Raw genomic sequence first — 14,972 nt, forward strand, 5'->3', positions numbered from 1 at the left:
TTCTGGAATCCCATCACTTCCTTTGAGTGAATTGAAATGGATAAAGCTCCATGGATGATGTCAATGTCCCAAAATTGTTGAAAGGAAACTGAAGAGAACTCCATCTGGGCTGTCATTATCCAAACTTTATGCTTTGTCCTCACAGGCAGGTCAAAATTTTCTGATACTTCTGGAAATGTTATCAGAAAGATCATTGTGTGAATGTCACCATGTACAATCACAACATTGGCAGTACTGCTCATGATAACCTCAAATTTTTTTGCCCACACTGCCACCATTTCCATAATATCTGTCTTAAAATACACCGTTGGCAATGTTTCGATGAAGTCAAAGCAGATTCCTCTCTGAGCAAACTTGGGAAGCTCATTGTCTACAAACTCCTCTCCACTGAAGTGCACAGAAATAACTCCAATCCACTTCCACTGAAAATACAGCAGCAAGTGGAGAATCCCCAGGTACTGATGGTCTCCTTTAGGGAACATACTTTGAAAGAAAACCTCTTGAATTTGGTCATTCATTAGCGGAATGGAGCCATAGCCAACCTTTGATGGGAACAAAGGAAGAGTCACTCTGAGACTTCTCTCTATTTTTATACAAGACATTAAAAAGCTACTTTAAAGTTGTCGGTAATATGATGGGCAATCACTGGGTCACCAGGAAAAGAGTGACAGTCCCACTGACAGTGGTAGGTTTGGTTCTAAAAAAATTTTGCAGAATGAAGTGAGACAAGTTTGCTTAGCAGGGTTCATGAAAGCAAGCCATCACTTTTAATAGCACTAGATTTATCCTTTATAAACAGCAAGCCTGGTGTGATAGTTTGTTGCTTGCTTGGATCTTACCTGAGGGATTTTGTAGATGAACAGGGTTTCAGACATATAGTGACTCACATCAGAGTCTGGTCCTCCGATGACAGCTATGACATTATCGCGGACATCACACTTGTAGTTAGGAATGAATCTGCTCCATGTGGAGAGAAGTTCCAGTGTGGCCAGGTAGATCCAGTTTGGAACAAAATGGCTATTATAGAGGTGGAAACCTAGGGTGAGGTTGGGGAAGCCCTGATGGTTTTGATTGATCTCCTGCACGGCAAAGATGAAGGCCAAGGTATGCTGGTACATCTGAGTCACAAATCTGCAAAGTGATAGATGTGCTGCATCAGAGTTCATCTCCTTCAGAACATGGTGGGTGCTATACTTTCATCTGAGAGAGGGTTAATCAATATGGCTCCATTCCAGGGAAATGTGAACAGATCCTGGAATACTGGTGAGAATTTTAATGCCTCTGACCCACATTACCGCTTCCATAGAATCTGCATGTACAACGATCAAATTTGTCCGGTGGATGCTCAGTGTCATATTGCTATGGGATTTCAATTATTTCCTTAAGCCTTTATCATACATGAACATTAGTGTATTTTTTTTTATCTTCCATTGCTATTACTAACTGTATATTTTGCATTCCAGTAATGAAAACTATTTTGATGTGTCCAATACCGACAAATCCAGATTTACGAAACAAACAAAACCTGAAACTAATGTAAATGCAATCTTGTAAAGGGAATGTGAAGCAATAATACTTGGCAATGCATGATGCCATAAATGCATAATCTCAAATTATTTTCAAAGAATCCTGCCAGTTTTGAGCTAGAGTTTCAGTTCTTTCATGCTGGCTCAAGTTCTACAAGTTCCCAACATTGGAAAGCAAGTCTGGTGGCTTAAATGATGTGCCCCATATCAGGAATCTTGCTGTGCAATGCCGTGCTTGTGTATGCTAACAGCTTGCCCTCCATGCATCCACACCTTATTTGGCACTTCAAATGCAGTTCCCAGCAAAGATGCCCCACACTGTCCTGCTGTAGAATTGCCACAGGAAATATAGGAGAATTCTTGCATTTTATTGCAACATCTCTGGAGTTGTAGCTTGCAGGTTTGTTTGTTATATCAGCACATGGCAGTAGAGGAGAATTAGGAAGCCCCTTTTTGAGCAGTGAGGCTGGATGTGGCTGGATGCAACATAGGACCAGGATGACTTGGGAAATCTAAAGTGATGTTTTTGTGTTGCTCCCATTTCACTGCTTAGGGAATGAGACTGCATCAGCAAAATGTGGGACAGTGATACTGAACAGGTCAGCACCAATCTGGAATTAATATGGGGTGAGAGAACTAATCTGGGATGAGGGAAGGAAGCAGGGCTGATCTCATCCACATGTCTCCTCCTGGGGATTCACTGAGGCACCAGAGCTGACCGGGAGGTCAGAGGGTTGTCACTGCCATCTCCATCATCAGGAAAACATGGGCTGCTGCTGGATTGGAGGGCATGCTTCTGGTACTGGGCCAGAGAGGCAGGCTGGGGATGGTGCTGGTGATGCGGTTAAGAAATCTTACATGAGGTCATCATGGAGTGCTCGAGAAGGATGCGAACTAAAGCTTGCAGGGTTGGAAAAGGTGAAGATCTGAGAAATGATGCCAACAAGGAGGACATCTCCCGACTGGTAATACTGGTGGCTTATATGAAGGGGCTCACTGATTCTACAGTTTGCAATCTGGGCATCACACACCATCTCAGGTAGCTGCACTACCACCAAAATCAGGTGGACCAGTCTCTTATAGGAACATCCTTCTTCAAGATCCCAGTTCACTTTTTCCTTCATTGTCATTCAAGTGTCCCTGAGTAGCCAACCTGACTTCACTGACTGAAGTCAGTGTATTCAGAGTTCATGCCGTGTGATAGGCCAGCAGTGCAACTGATGGAGGCCTCTCTCACGGTTTCTTCTACTCAGAGTGGCAGGGCTTTATAAACAACATCCTTTGCTTTGGTTCCGTGTATTGCTAGTGGCAAATGGAACTCCTCTGGAAAAATAGCAATGAAGCAGGAGTAATAATCTTCCTTGTGATAATTACACAGGGAATAATCACATCTTCTGGAGTTACAGGCTATCTGTGGAAGATAGCCAAATTATCATTGGTTGCAACGCAATTTTATTCTTGTCCTCTTCATTGTTATGGCAGGAGATCAGTAGTAACAAAAGACTTGGAGTAATGGGTGGAGCTTGGCAGTACCCCAAATGGTGTGAGTGATCAACAGAGAAAGCATTTATGATAGAACATAATCTTTGTTTGCTTTTTTAAGATTTTATTTTTAAAAGAGTACAATTACAAAGCAAAATGATACATTAAAAAGAAAAAAATACTATCAATCTATGTATGTATCTATGAACCAAAAAAAGGGCGAGAGAGAGAGAGAGAGAGAAAGGGAAAGGAGAAATCACACTTAGGACACACCTCCACAAGGATGATGGCCATATAATTATATTTTTCCTTCATTTTTCTGCTCTTTTCTGAACATCCCATTTATCCAAAATTGAATCCATTGAAAGTTTAATACCCTCCCCTCTTATTAATGCATGTTCATTAATGAACCCCATAGATTGGTAAAATCCTTCTTCTTTATCAGTCCTCTTTTCACCCTAATCCCACATATCATTTTGTTTTTAATAGCTGTATTCCAAACTTCTTTATACCATTCAATTAACTGAAGATCCTGCTTCTTCTTCCAGTTCTTTGCTATTATCAATTTTGCTGTTTTACAAATGTATTATTAATTCTATAATATTGCATGTCCAGTTCTTTTTGAGAAATATTAACAACAATGCTATTTCAGCATCAGCTTCAATTTTTAACTTCATATCTTGCTAATTCCCTTAAAGTCATTATCCAAAAATTCATAATATTTTCACAATCCTGTACATATGGAAATAAGTACCCATTTTTCATCCATGTCTCCAACATAGAGTATTATTATCCATTTAGAATATTTTTCTGGATTCATGTACCGTTTCCATAATAATTTATAAAAGTTTTCCTAAATTGTAATTTTCATGCTTTTTAATGTTCTCTTATCTCATATTTTCCCCCATTCTATCTTGTCTATATCCTTCCCTAAATCCATTTCCCATCAAATTTAAAAAAGTTAATATGCCCTCCCTGTCAAATACAATCTTATATATCTTCGTTATAATTCCCCTTGTTCATATTATACCTTGCAATTCCCTATTCATCACCTTACAAATTTTGTAAGGTCTCTACACTTATTATTTTACTTCATCCATTTGCAAGTCCATAGTTCCAATTGCATGACATTAAACTTAAGAAAAGGATTTTAAAAAGATCCCTCAATTTCCTGCTGTTCTATCTCTGTACAAATTATCTCATCGGGCTATAATACAAAATATGGTATAAATATTGATTCACTTCATATTACAGTTTAATAGTCAGAATACCTAGTCCTCCCTCTTTTGTGATTTATATCATTTTTCTTATGAATCCTTGCTTTCTTATCCCCATTCCAAAATTTATTAATCATATTTTGCCAGTCTGCTAACTCTTTCCCTAATATCCTATTTGGCAAAAGCCCACACAAAACCCTAAATCCTCAAAAAAAAAAAAAATCCAAACAAAAATTGTTAAGGTCTTTCTTCTCTGCAAGGAAAGCAGCTGAACCCAAACTCTCCATCAAGCTGTTTCATCAGTGTCACATGGTCTCCCTGTAGGTTCAACTTAGTTTGACTTAACTTAGTTTGCATCTCAAGGGCAATGTCAGCTCCATGCTCTGCAGCAGCCCAATATGGGAAGGATAGAATATGCTGCTATTATCCAGGCATGATACACTGCCACACCATGTAGCCTTCTTGAAAACACTGTCAGCTCACTGAGCAGTAGCCACTGCAACTGGGACTGCTGTAAAGAAAGCAGATTAGGGATAAGATAACTTCTGACATACCCCTGTTCCCAGCATTCATCTAATTGACCTTCATACTCATCATTTGCTCAGACAATACAAAAAAAAAAAAATGTAAATAAAAATGCAGGAAGCCAATTACTTTCCAACTCACTATGTAATTCCTGGACAGTTTCAAGATTCTATAAGAACATTGGAGGTGACAGGAGGGAGGCAAGATTCCTTTCAGGATACAGCGTATCTCAGCACCCTCATCTCTTCACCCGAATTGGGTCTTTCTCACCATCTGGACTTCATTTTCTGATCAAAAGACACAGAAGGCATAGAGCTTTTTTCTTCCCGGATATAAAGTTGCAAGGGAAGATAAACCAGGAAAAGATTTTTGCTACTTCCAACCCAAAATACAGAAAAGTGCTTTCTTGGGTCCATAGAGTCATTCTCTGCATACTACATTATTTTCTACTAACAAGAATATGGATTGAATCTGTTTTCTGGAATGTTCAATTCTACAAATGGCAGAAATATCAACATCAAAGGGAGTTTCAGTTTCTCATTATTAACTACTACTGCAAGGAATTCCAAAACTTGTAAGAGATACTATGGTGTATAAATTCAGTACTGGAGAATACAATAAGACATAGGATAGAATTGCCTCACTTTGATTAATTGAGGACTACATTTAAGACTGCTTTATTCTGTGTTCTCATGAGGTGATGCCTGTTATTTAGTTCAGGCCTCATGACAAAGCATGATAAAGCATTTGGGAGGGAAAATACAGCCCAGTAATCCAGCACTGGAAGACAAGATGGAGAACATCTCCACAGCCACATGTACTTTCCTTTTGTGCTCAGGTAGGTTGGAACAAAGGTCAGCCAGACACTGCAGAAGACCAGCATGCTGAGTGTGATAAATTTGGCTTCATTAAAATTATCAGGTAATTTCCTGCCCAGGAAAGCTACTGTGAAGCTGACAATGGCCAGGAAGCCCATAAAGCCCAGGACACAGTAGAACATGACCACTGAACCTTCATTGCATTCCAGGATGATTTCTTCAGTCATTGAATGCAGGTCAAAATCTGGAAACGGAGGAGAGGTAGCCAGCCAAAGTGCACATATCATGGCTTGAATCAGGGAACTGGAAAGGACAATGCAATTAGCCAGCTTTGTCCCCACCCATCTCCTCATTCTGGATCCTGGCTTGGTGGCCATAAAAGCAAGGACCACAGTGATGGTTTTGGCCAACAGACAAGAGACGGCCACCGAGAAGATAATACCGAAAGCAGTTTGTCGAAGGAGACAGCTCATTTTTCCAGGTTGGCCAATGGAGAGCAAAGCGCAAAGGAAGGAGAGCAGAAGGGAGACCAGAAGAGTGAAGGTGAGGTTCCTGTTGTTGGCCTTGACTATGGGAGTGTCCCTGTGCCTGATGAAGATCCCAAGCACCAAAGTTGTGATCGCAGAAAGGGAAGTGCAACAAGACCCAATGTGAACCTCAGCAGTTCTTCATACGTCAGGAACCTGATTTCTTTGGGAAAGTATAAAATCCTGCTTCTTATTTGGATAATAACGTTCTGGATGTTCATTACAGTCATCCATGTCTGAAAAAGGTTTTTTTTCCTGCTTATGTAATTCTTGTATATAGTGTAATGCAATTATTCCTATTATCAAGCCGCAAATAAGGACTTTAACCTAATCATGGTTTTATCGGTTTTATTACCATCAAAGAAGCAATGATAATGTTAAATCTTTTCAGTAGATTGTTCAGTTCCAATGTTAAAGCTTGAATGGTGGGGTGAGTCTTCCTAACTTTCATGACAATTAAATCTATTGACCAAGATTTATCACCAATCTTTCCAAACTGTTTGCATATCAGAAAAACATACTAGTTGTACATGGTGGGAACATTTCAGGACTATGGCTAAGTACCTGATGGGAAAATTATCCCTCTGTCTATCAAAAATAACTATGGATAAAAGGGAGTTGCTCCTTGAGTTCTCCTGAATAGTCTAAGTTACATCGATTTGTTTATAGCTTCACAGTCACGAAGATTATAGGTAAGATAGCCAGTAAAAGAGGTGATAAGGATACATGTTCCAACCTTCATAGAATCCAGAAGGTTCAATTAATCTTCATAAATTTCAAGGAGCCAGGAAGATTCAGTGCTTTTACACTGATAAAAGTTTGAAGGAAAGTTTGAAGGTTAAAACAAATAACCTCCTTCACTACCAAAAGTTTCTGATGAACTCTCACCCTAAGCCACCTGCCAAATCATAGGATAAAATGTTGGGGGAATCCAGTGATCATACAGCATATAAATGAGCATTTGGTGTACATTTTCTTGAAAGTGAGGAAGTGAAAATGAGAGAATGAGGGCACAAGTTCAATATTTTCTTGAAGGCAAGAATGAGGTACAAGTCTCATTGGCTATTGACCAGGCATAGTCTCTCACCTTAACCTGAAATCTCCTACTATTCTGCCTGGTGATAGCAAATGTATCGTTTCAATTTTTTTTCATCATCATCATCGGCAGCAGCAGCAGCAGCTCCTCTTTTTCTATACCACCCAGCAGCCAAAGCTCTCTGGGCAGCTGGTACAATCCATTTTTAAAAGCCTACACAATAAAAATTGGTCAGAAGTCCTTCTTTGGGAGCCCTTTTTGAAGGAGATGAGGAGAGTGGCTACCTGGAGAAGGGCCTTTGGAATATGTTCTCTATAGAAGTGCGCCTGGCGCTGAATCCTTATTCTTTTCAGTGGCAGGCGAACCCCTTTTAATTTTCCCAATATTTTAAGATTTGATGGTTGTTTTAAATATGGGTTTTTCATTCATGATTGATGCTCTACTTTATTGTTGTATTGCCATTCTGAGACCCTGGTTGTTGTGTTACCTCCCCAGTAAAACCGACTTTCCAGCACTTCCTGTGAGCGTCTTCATTCTATATAGAACCCATTTACTCCAAGCCTTGCTTATGAATCCTTTGGGGTCTGTCTCTGGAAGGAGGGGTGCTGTGGAATCAGGCATGCCTGCATTCTGCACTCTGAGCCCCCAATTGGGTCAGCCTGTGATTGTGACAACAGGCTCTTGGGTCCACCCAAGAGCATGACTTTGACTATCTGCTCCAAACAGGTAGCCAGTGAAACGGTTTTAACAAGAGTCATGTGCTCTCTGCATGTATGTATAGCTATCCTGTGACTGCCATCCAGACCAAGAAAGGCTGGTGGACATACGTGAAGAATAGAACTTATCAGTATTAGCATACCTTGCCAGACACCAGTCCCTGGTAGTTTCCTAAGGGCAACCAGCAGCAGCATTAGATCACCACAAAATGTACCTCATCCATCTGACAGAGTATGAGGAGAACTTTTTAAGGTTCGTGACAAGAAGTGTGTTTCTCAGCTGAGGATGAAGACTCAACTTCCTAATCATCCAGGAGAGTTTGGGGGCCTGCAGATCGCTGTCATGTTTGGAAAAGCAGTGCAACTGCAGGTATAGGCAGTATGAGTTTTCTTGTGCTTGTTTGCTGATATTCTGCTCGCACTTTGGATTCATTAAAGCATATCTCACCTTTGACAAAAGTGGTTTTCTTTCTTCCTTCCTAAGTAGCCCTGCATGTGAAGTGAGGTTCTTTGGCTGGACTGAGTCTCAACAGATGGAGGACCCCTCCTCCATGCAGACGGCCTGGTTCTCATGACACAAGAACTCATAACTGGTGTTCAACTGCAGGGGGTTGTCGTGTGCTGGGAATCTGGTTCAGTTTCTGCAATTTGCCTTATTAGTCATGAACAGACCACCCACAAGTGCACATGGCTATTTTTTTTAAAGATTATTGATAACCATGGATACCTCTTGTGTAAGCAGACTGACAGAGCTGTTTTTTATGAATCGTTGTGAATGGTTAAACAGTGGCTTGTTGTGAATGACAGAACCCATGCTGCAGTTTGTGTGTGGGGGGGATGTTCCCCCTACTTCTTCCCCATCCTGTGTGGGTAGTCACTGCTCCTTATTCAATGCCAGAGTGAAGTTTGAAGCACTGTCAATCACTTCTAATTTCGTTGGCATTTCAGGAGTATGCACATGGGGTTATATCTTTTAAAAAAATCATTTTCTTCTTCCTCTTCCTGATCTTTCCAGGTGTGTGAGAGATTCGGCTCTCTGATATGCATAGCCTGGCATTGTCAATTCCTTTGTATTTTTCAGCTATCAATGGGGTTGACAAGTAAGCAACATACAAGAAAATTGACAAGCCAAAATGGCTTATTTGAATGGTGACTTAACATGAGGTGCAAATCACCTGTGCTCTTTTCCATTAGAGTGTAGCAAGTGGACAACTTGATGCAGGGTCACATCCATGCCTCTGCTTGGAGGTCAGTTGCTTTTGCAGTGGAGTCAGACATAGGTATGCTTAGGCTGGATACCTTGCAAGTAACAAGATTGGAGCTCCATGATGTTAAAGGCTCGACTTGAAGTTTGCCTACTCTGGATCTCCCCCAGCAGTGAGCCAGCAGCAGGAGTTGCACCAGGATGCAGCAGAGGAGAGGGGAGGAGAGGAGAGCAGGGTCTGTTGCATCAGCTCTGCTGCTAGATCAGCCCTTTCAGTTTCGTTTGTTCCTGAATTATATCTGCCTCTCCTGCTCATCACAAGAAAGGAGTGAATTCAAGAAGTGGTGCCTGAGGGCCCTGGACATGTTTGGCCCTCTGCCCTCAAGTCTACCATTTCCAGCATAACTGGGAGAGGTATGCCCAGTGAGACAAAACTTATTTTCTGTCCCTGAGGCTTGAGGGCTTTTGGGGAACTGATGACATGTTATAAAATTATTAAAACTAATATCAGCAGTAGTATTTCTCAAAGCCTCATGGGAGATCACAGGTCCAGAGCTAACTGCGTAGCAAGAACAATATCCTGACAGCATGATATTCCCTGCAAGGTCTGCACAGGCTCCTGTCAGGGCAGTTTGCTCCAGCCTAGTCTGGGGTGCCCTTGTGAGGCAGACTAAGCTCTGTCAGCCTGAGCTTTTCTGTCATATCTGCCAGGACTGAAACTGGTGGCCATTGGAAGCCATGGAGTGGTCCAGGTGGGGCTTGACCCCAGATCTGTCAGAATTCCGGTTGATCTTGTTCATGCAATTGTTGAGTTCTTCTGCCACCAAGAGTTTGAGCTCTGCCATGTGTGGGATACACCCCAGATTACAACCTGCTGTGTATAAACCTTCAAAGGGGATTGTCATCAGTGCATTTGTATCTGTTGAAGATGTTAGATTGCATAACTTTGCACTGCCCAGGGGCTTTGGCTACAGGCAGTATACAAATGAATGAATGGATGAAAGAATGGATGGATAAAATAATGTAAGAGGTGTATGTAAGAAAGCAGCCTTTGCATAACATAAGAAGGTCAGTTGAATGTGATCAAGATTTTAACTTTGCATTCATCTAAAGCCAGCTTAATACGCTGGCTTAAGGTTGAGAAGAAAGGCATCTTTCTTGCCATTACAAATTTTTCCTTTCCATGCAACTCCGCTATGGCTCTTTTGATCCTGTGTTGAGAGACAAAGCTCAGTTTCCTTCTCTCTACCAGCTGGGCCCAAATGAAGATGCACAGTATGTTGGGATTGTGCAGCTCCTCAAGCATTTTGGGTGGAACTGGATTGGCCTAATTTTTTCAGATAATGACAGTGGAGAATCCTTCCTTTGAGCCCTGAACCCAAGACTTCTGCAGGGCATGATTTGCCTCGCTTGGATGCACATGATCCCATCTGCATCACTATTTGAATTCATTACAGTGCTTCATGAAAAGCTGAAACCAGTTAATTCAACTGTCTTGCTGAGTGAGATCAATGTGATTCTTGTCTATGGTGACAGTCGGTCACTGCAGGGTTTAAGACTAATTTTCCACTGGTATGAAGTCTTCAAACTGACCCCAGTCGCCAGGGTATGAATCGCCACAGCAGAATGGGACATCACTGCTACATCTGTTTCCTACGCATTCACCCCAGAAACTGTCAATGGGTCCTTGTCATTCAGTCCTCATATCCCTGTTGTGCCAGGATTTCAGGACTTTCTGGACAGTATAAATCCATACCAATTAAATCTGAATGTCCTGAAGCGTTTCTGGTACACCTCATTTGTATGTGCACTCCCAGAACACAGGTTCCTCTTTCCAGATCAAGAAATCTGCACAGGGCGGGAGAAGCTGGGGACCCTCCCTGTCCACATCTTTGAAACAGCCATGTCTGTCCAGAGCTACAACATCTACAATGCTATCTACGCAGTAGCACATTGTCTCCATGCCATGTTGTTATTGAGAAGCAAGAAGAATTCAAGAGGAAATCAGCATCGATCAAAACTTCCTAACATTCAGCCCTGGCAGGTAGTCACTGCTGCTGAGAAACCTCAGAACAGAATAACACCACACCAAATGGAAGAAGGGGAAACAGAATAGTTGATCACCTTTCTCGAACAGTGACAGAAGGGGAGAATGCACTGGGAATTTCATCTCAGATTTCATCTCTCTCCCTACTTTGAAGTTCATCTAAGTTAGTGGACATCATGAAGGAATGGCATCATGACGTAGATGAGAAATGCCCTTCCTCACCATTATAAGTACACTGCCCAAGTTCTGTTTAGGGTAGTCTTATGGATGTTTGCCACGAAACAAGAATACTCTCACGGCACACTTTGCACACATTAAGATCCCCAGGCAGCGCAGGATTTCCAAATATAATAGATGCTTCAAGCTTGTCATTGAGTATGTTGCCCTGTCTAAATAAAGACATTAAAAACTCTCAAATCCTAGGAAATAGGGCCTGTTGTGGGCATGAGATGGGATAGGTTTGATGCACATTGCATTTTGGCAGCAATATAAGCGTCAGTTCATTCCATGATCCAAGAAGCTGGGGTTGAAGTCAAGAATTGAGACTTTCCCACATGAGGTTGGTCGTCCAGTCTTTCCACTCCCAATTTCATCACCAAATTGGGAGCCAAGTAGAATACAAACAGCACATCTTTTCCTCTTTTGTCACTAGGTAACCTCTTGGTGGTATGCTGGTATTGCAGAATAGCACAAATAGACTAGCGGAAATAGCATTTCTTTTCAATTTCTCTGAAAATGTTGCATCGCGCCTGCTTGAAATAAACTCACCTGAACTGCTGTTTAAAAATACAACAAAAAATGATCACCTGGACTTGGTCAAGAATGGCTTTGACCTAGCTACTTAAAAAACTGATGGCACAACTTTCCCAGGATGGCTGCAGGTGTTAAGTGAATAGATTTGCTTTTGAAATGAGACCAACATGATCTGAATGGAAGCTCTCTTTGTGTCTTTTTCTCAGGGTGTATGGTTGGGATGGCAAAGTTTGCATGGCTGGCTATTCTGAGGGAGTCAGGCATTTTTATTTTGTATGCAGGCACACACGCAAAGACACATTAGCAGTCTGAAATGGGGAGTCTCACCTGCAAAGTGTATGGTGTAAAGGTGCAACTGGCACCCCCCATGAATATAGACCCAAAGGGGTTCAAAGAGACGTATTCCTTCCTGTGTTTTCCCCAACAGCTGTCCAAAGGGGAGACGGCAATCAAAAACAGCCATACATGACCTTTGTTCAGGAAAAGAGGAGCAAGTTGCTCACCTCTGTTTATTCCTTTCTCTTCGTCTTCACCCTTCCCCTGCTCCTCCTCCTCATGATAGTTTGGACTGGAGTCTTTTCCCACCCAGTCCCTAGATTCCCACCTTCCTAGTTGTATTAGAAGGTGCAAAGAATGCAAGCCGCCTCATGTTTGGAAGCACAGAATTTCAACACTGGGTTTTGAAATGCGCAGGCATCCTCTGGCATTGGTGTTTTGGACAGGGCTGCTGAAGGTGTTCTGACTGGGACATACACTCATGCATGCTATACTTGCTCATTGAATGGATTGGTGGGACATGTGAACATGCCTGTTGCAACACCAGCTGGCAGTTGGCAACTGGGTGGCTTATCAGTTCTTCATCACGAGTGATCAATTATCAGTACTAAAGGGAATTAAGTTATTTTAGTAATGAATGCAAGCTACTGTAAACAATGGTTTTTTTCTCAAATCAGCTTCATTCTTTTCTGAGAAACATCTGCTTTAATAACGATGCTGGGGAAGAGATATTTTTTCCTGAGAATGGTGATCGGCCTGGTAAATTCAGTCTCCTCAACTTGGTAACTTTCCCCAGTGGATCATTCTGGAGAATTCCAGTTGGTCAGGTGGTCCCCATGGCTGCTGAAGAAGATGTGTTCATCATAAATGGAAGTGTCATTGTGTGGAATCACAAGCTGGAGCAGGTAGGAGTGATCTTTTTCATCACTAACTTTCCTCAGCCTCTGTTAAATCAGTATCATATTTAAACCTAATTTTGGATATTCCTGTGACCGGAGAAGAAATACAGATTAACATTCACATCATAGATTGTCATCTAACAATCGAAAAAGAGATATCACTTTCCCTCCCTACCTGCCTCCCTTGAGTTGTGTGGCAAGAACTAAGTAAAGGATTTGGGTTTCCATTATGGGAACTTTTGTCTGCTTTGCGGAATGCCAGGGAACATCTCGGAAGCTGCACTGCCTTCATTTCCAGTCCACCTGTCCTTCCCTGTGTTTATTCTCAGGTGTTGCCCAGGTCCACCTGTGTGGAGAGCTGCCACCCTGGGCAGAGCATGGCCATCCAGGAGGGGAAGCTAGTGTGCTGTTATGATTGCAAGGGGTGTCCCCAAGGGAGGATTTCAACCAAGATGAGTAAGTGAAGAAACTCTGTGCTGAATCTTCAGCCCTAATATAATTCTTTGACTTATGTACCACAGTTATACACTTTATTACACAGAGAATACCTGGGGATCATCACCACTGATGTTCATGTGCAAGATGTTTGCTGAAAGATGAGATGTAATGAAAATGAACCTTTTCTGTTCATTCTTGTAAAGCGGATGTTTTGCTTCTCACTTTCAGATGCAGAACAATGTGAGATGTGTCCAGATGAACAATATTCAAATGAGAAGCAGGACGAATGCATTCCTAAGGAGATAACCTACCTGTCCTATGAGAAGCCCTTGGGAATAACTCTGACTGTCTTAGCTCTTGTCCTTTCTGTGATCACAGTTGCTGTGACCAGAACATTCAGCGTGTACTGGGACACGCCCATTGTCAAGGCCAACAACTGGAGCATCACGTGTGCCCTGCTCGCCTCCCTGCTGCTCTGCTTCCTCTGCTCCTTCCTGTTCACTGGGAGGCCTGGGAGGGTGACCTGCCTTCTGAGGCAAACTGTCTTTGGCATCGTCTTCTCCATTACTGTATCCTGTGTGTTAGCAAAGACCATCATGGTTGTCCTGGCCTTCATGGCCACCAAGCCTGGAAACAGGATGAGGAAGTGGGTAGGGAAGAGGCTGGCAGCATCCGTCATCATTCTCTCTTCTTTCATTCAAAGTGTAATCTGTGTGGTTTGGCTGGCAACTTCTCCTCCCTTCCCAGAGTTTGACATGCACTCTGAGGTTGGCAGAATCATAGTTCAGTGCAATGAAGGCTCAGCTCTCATGTTCTACCTAGTCCTGGGTTACATGGGGGTTCTGGCCACCATCAGCTTCACGGTGGCCTTCCTTGCCAGGAAGTTGCCTGATACCTTCAATGAAGCCAAGCTGATCTCCTTCAGCATGTTGGTCTTCTGCAGCATCTGGGTGTCCTTCTGGCCCACTTACTTGAGCACCAAGGGGAAGTACATGGTGGCTGTGGAGATCTTCTCTGTCTTGGCCTCTGGTGCTGGCCTATTGGGCTGTATTTTCCTGCCCAAGTTGTACATCGTCATTCTGAGGCCCGAACTGAACAGCAGAGAACAGCTTGTCAGGAAAAAGCAAGTTTAGAATTGAGAAGCCTCTTTGGGGTTTTGGAGTGCATTCAGGTAGGGCCTCATTGGTACAAGAGAAGACTTTGAATGATTTCCAGAAACAGATGTGTATGCAGAGAAGCTGCTGAAGAAGTCACATGCTCCATATAACTACCCCTATCAGGTAATCAGCTTCATCATTTTCAGCCAGGTGAAATTCCAAGTCTTTTTCCAGGACAGCCTTGTATAGCTTGTCTTACAAGTGTCCTAAATGTACCTTTCTAACACAGCCTTCCCCAAGTTGTTTCTTTCCTCTTTTTTTGTGAATAAGTTTTATTCTTAATATGCCTAACAAAAAGAAACTAAGAAGCACCAATCATCAAAAACAGCAGACCTACTGGATCAGCCCCCA

The 14,972-nt window shown here is 42.3% G+C and overlaps 1 protein-coding gene across 1 annotated transcript; it reads left to right on the forward strand.

Annotated features, from left to right (window-relative positions):
* The first annotated feature begins 10,465 nt into the window (after window positions 1-10,465).
* LOC123021777 (vomeronasal type-2 receptor 26-like) lies at window positions 10,466-14,597 on the forward strand. The gene is made up of 3 exons (XM_044426849.1): window positions 10,466-10,657; window positions 12,805-13,032; window positions 13,668-14,597. Exons 1-3 carry the CDS (start codon window positions 10,466-10,468, stop codon window positions 14,595-14,597), a joined length of 1,350 nt encoding a protein of 449 aa, XP_044282784.1.
* The last annotated feature ends 375 nt before the right edge of the window (window positions 14,598-14,972 follow it).

This window comes from Varanus komodoensis, unplaced genomic scaffold, assembly GCF_004798865.1.
Source record: "Varanus komodoensis strain SLA01 unplaced genomic scaffold, ASM479886v1 scaffold188, whole genome shotgun sequence".
In the NCBI taxonomy this organism is placed as follows: domain Eukaryota; kingdom Metazoa; phylum Chordata; class Lepidosauria; order Squamata; family Varanidae; genus Varanus; species Varanus komodoensis.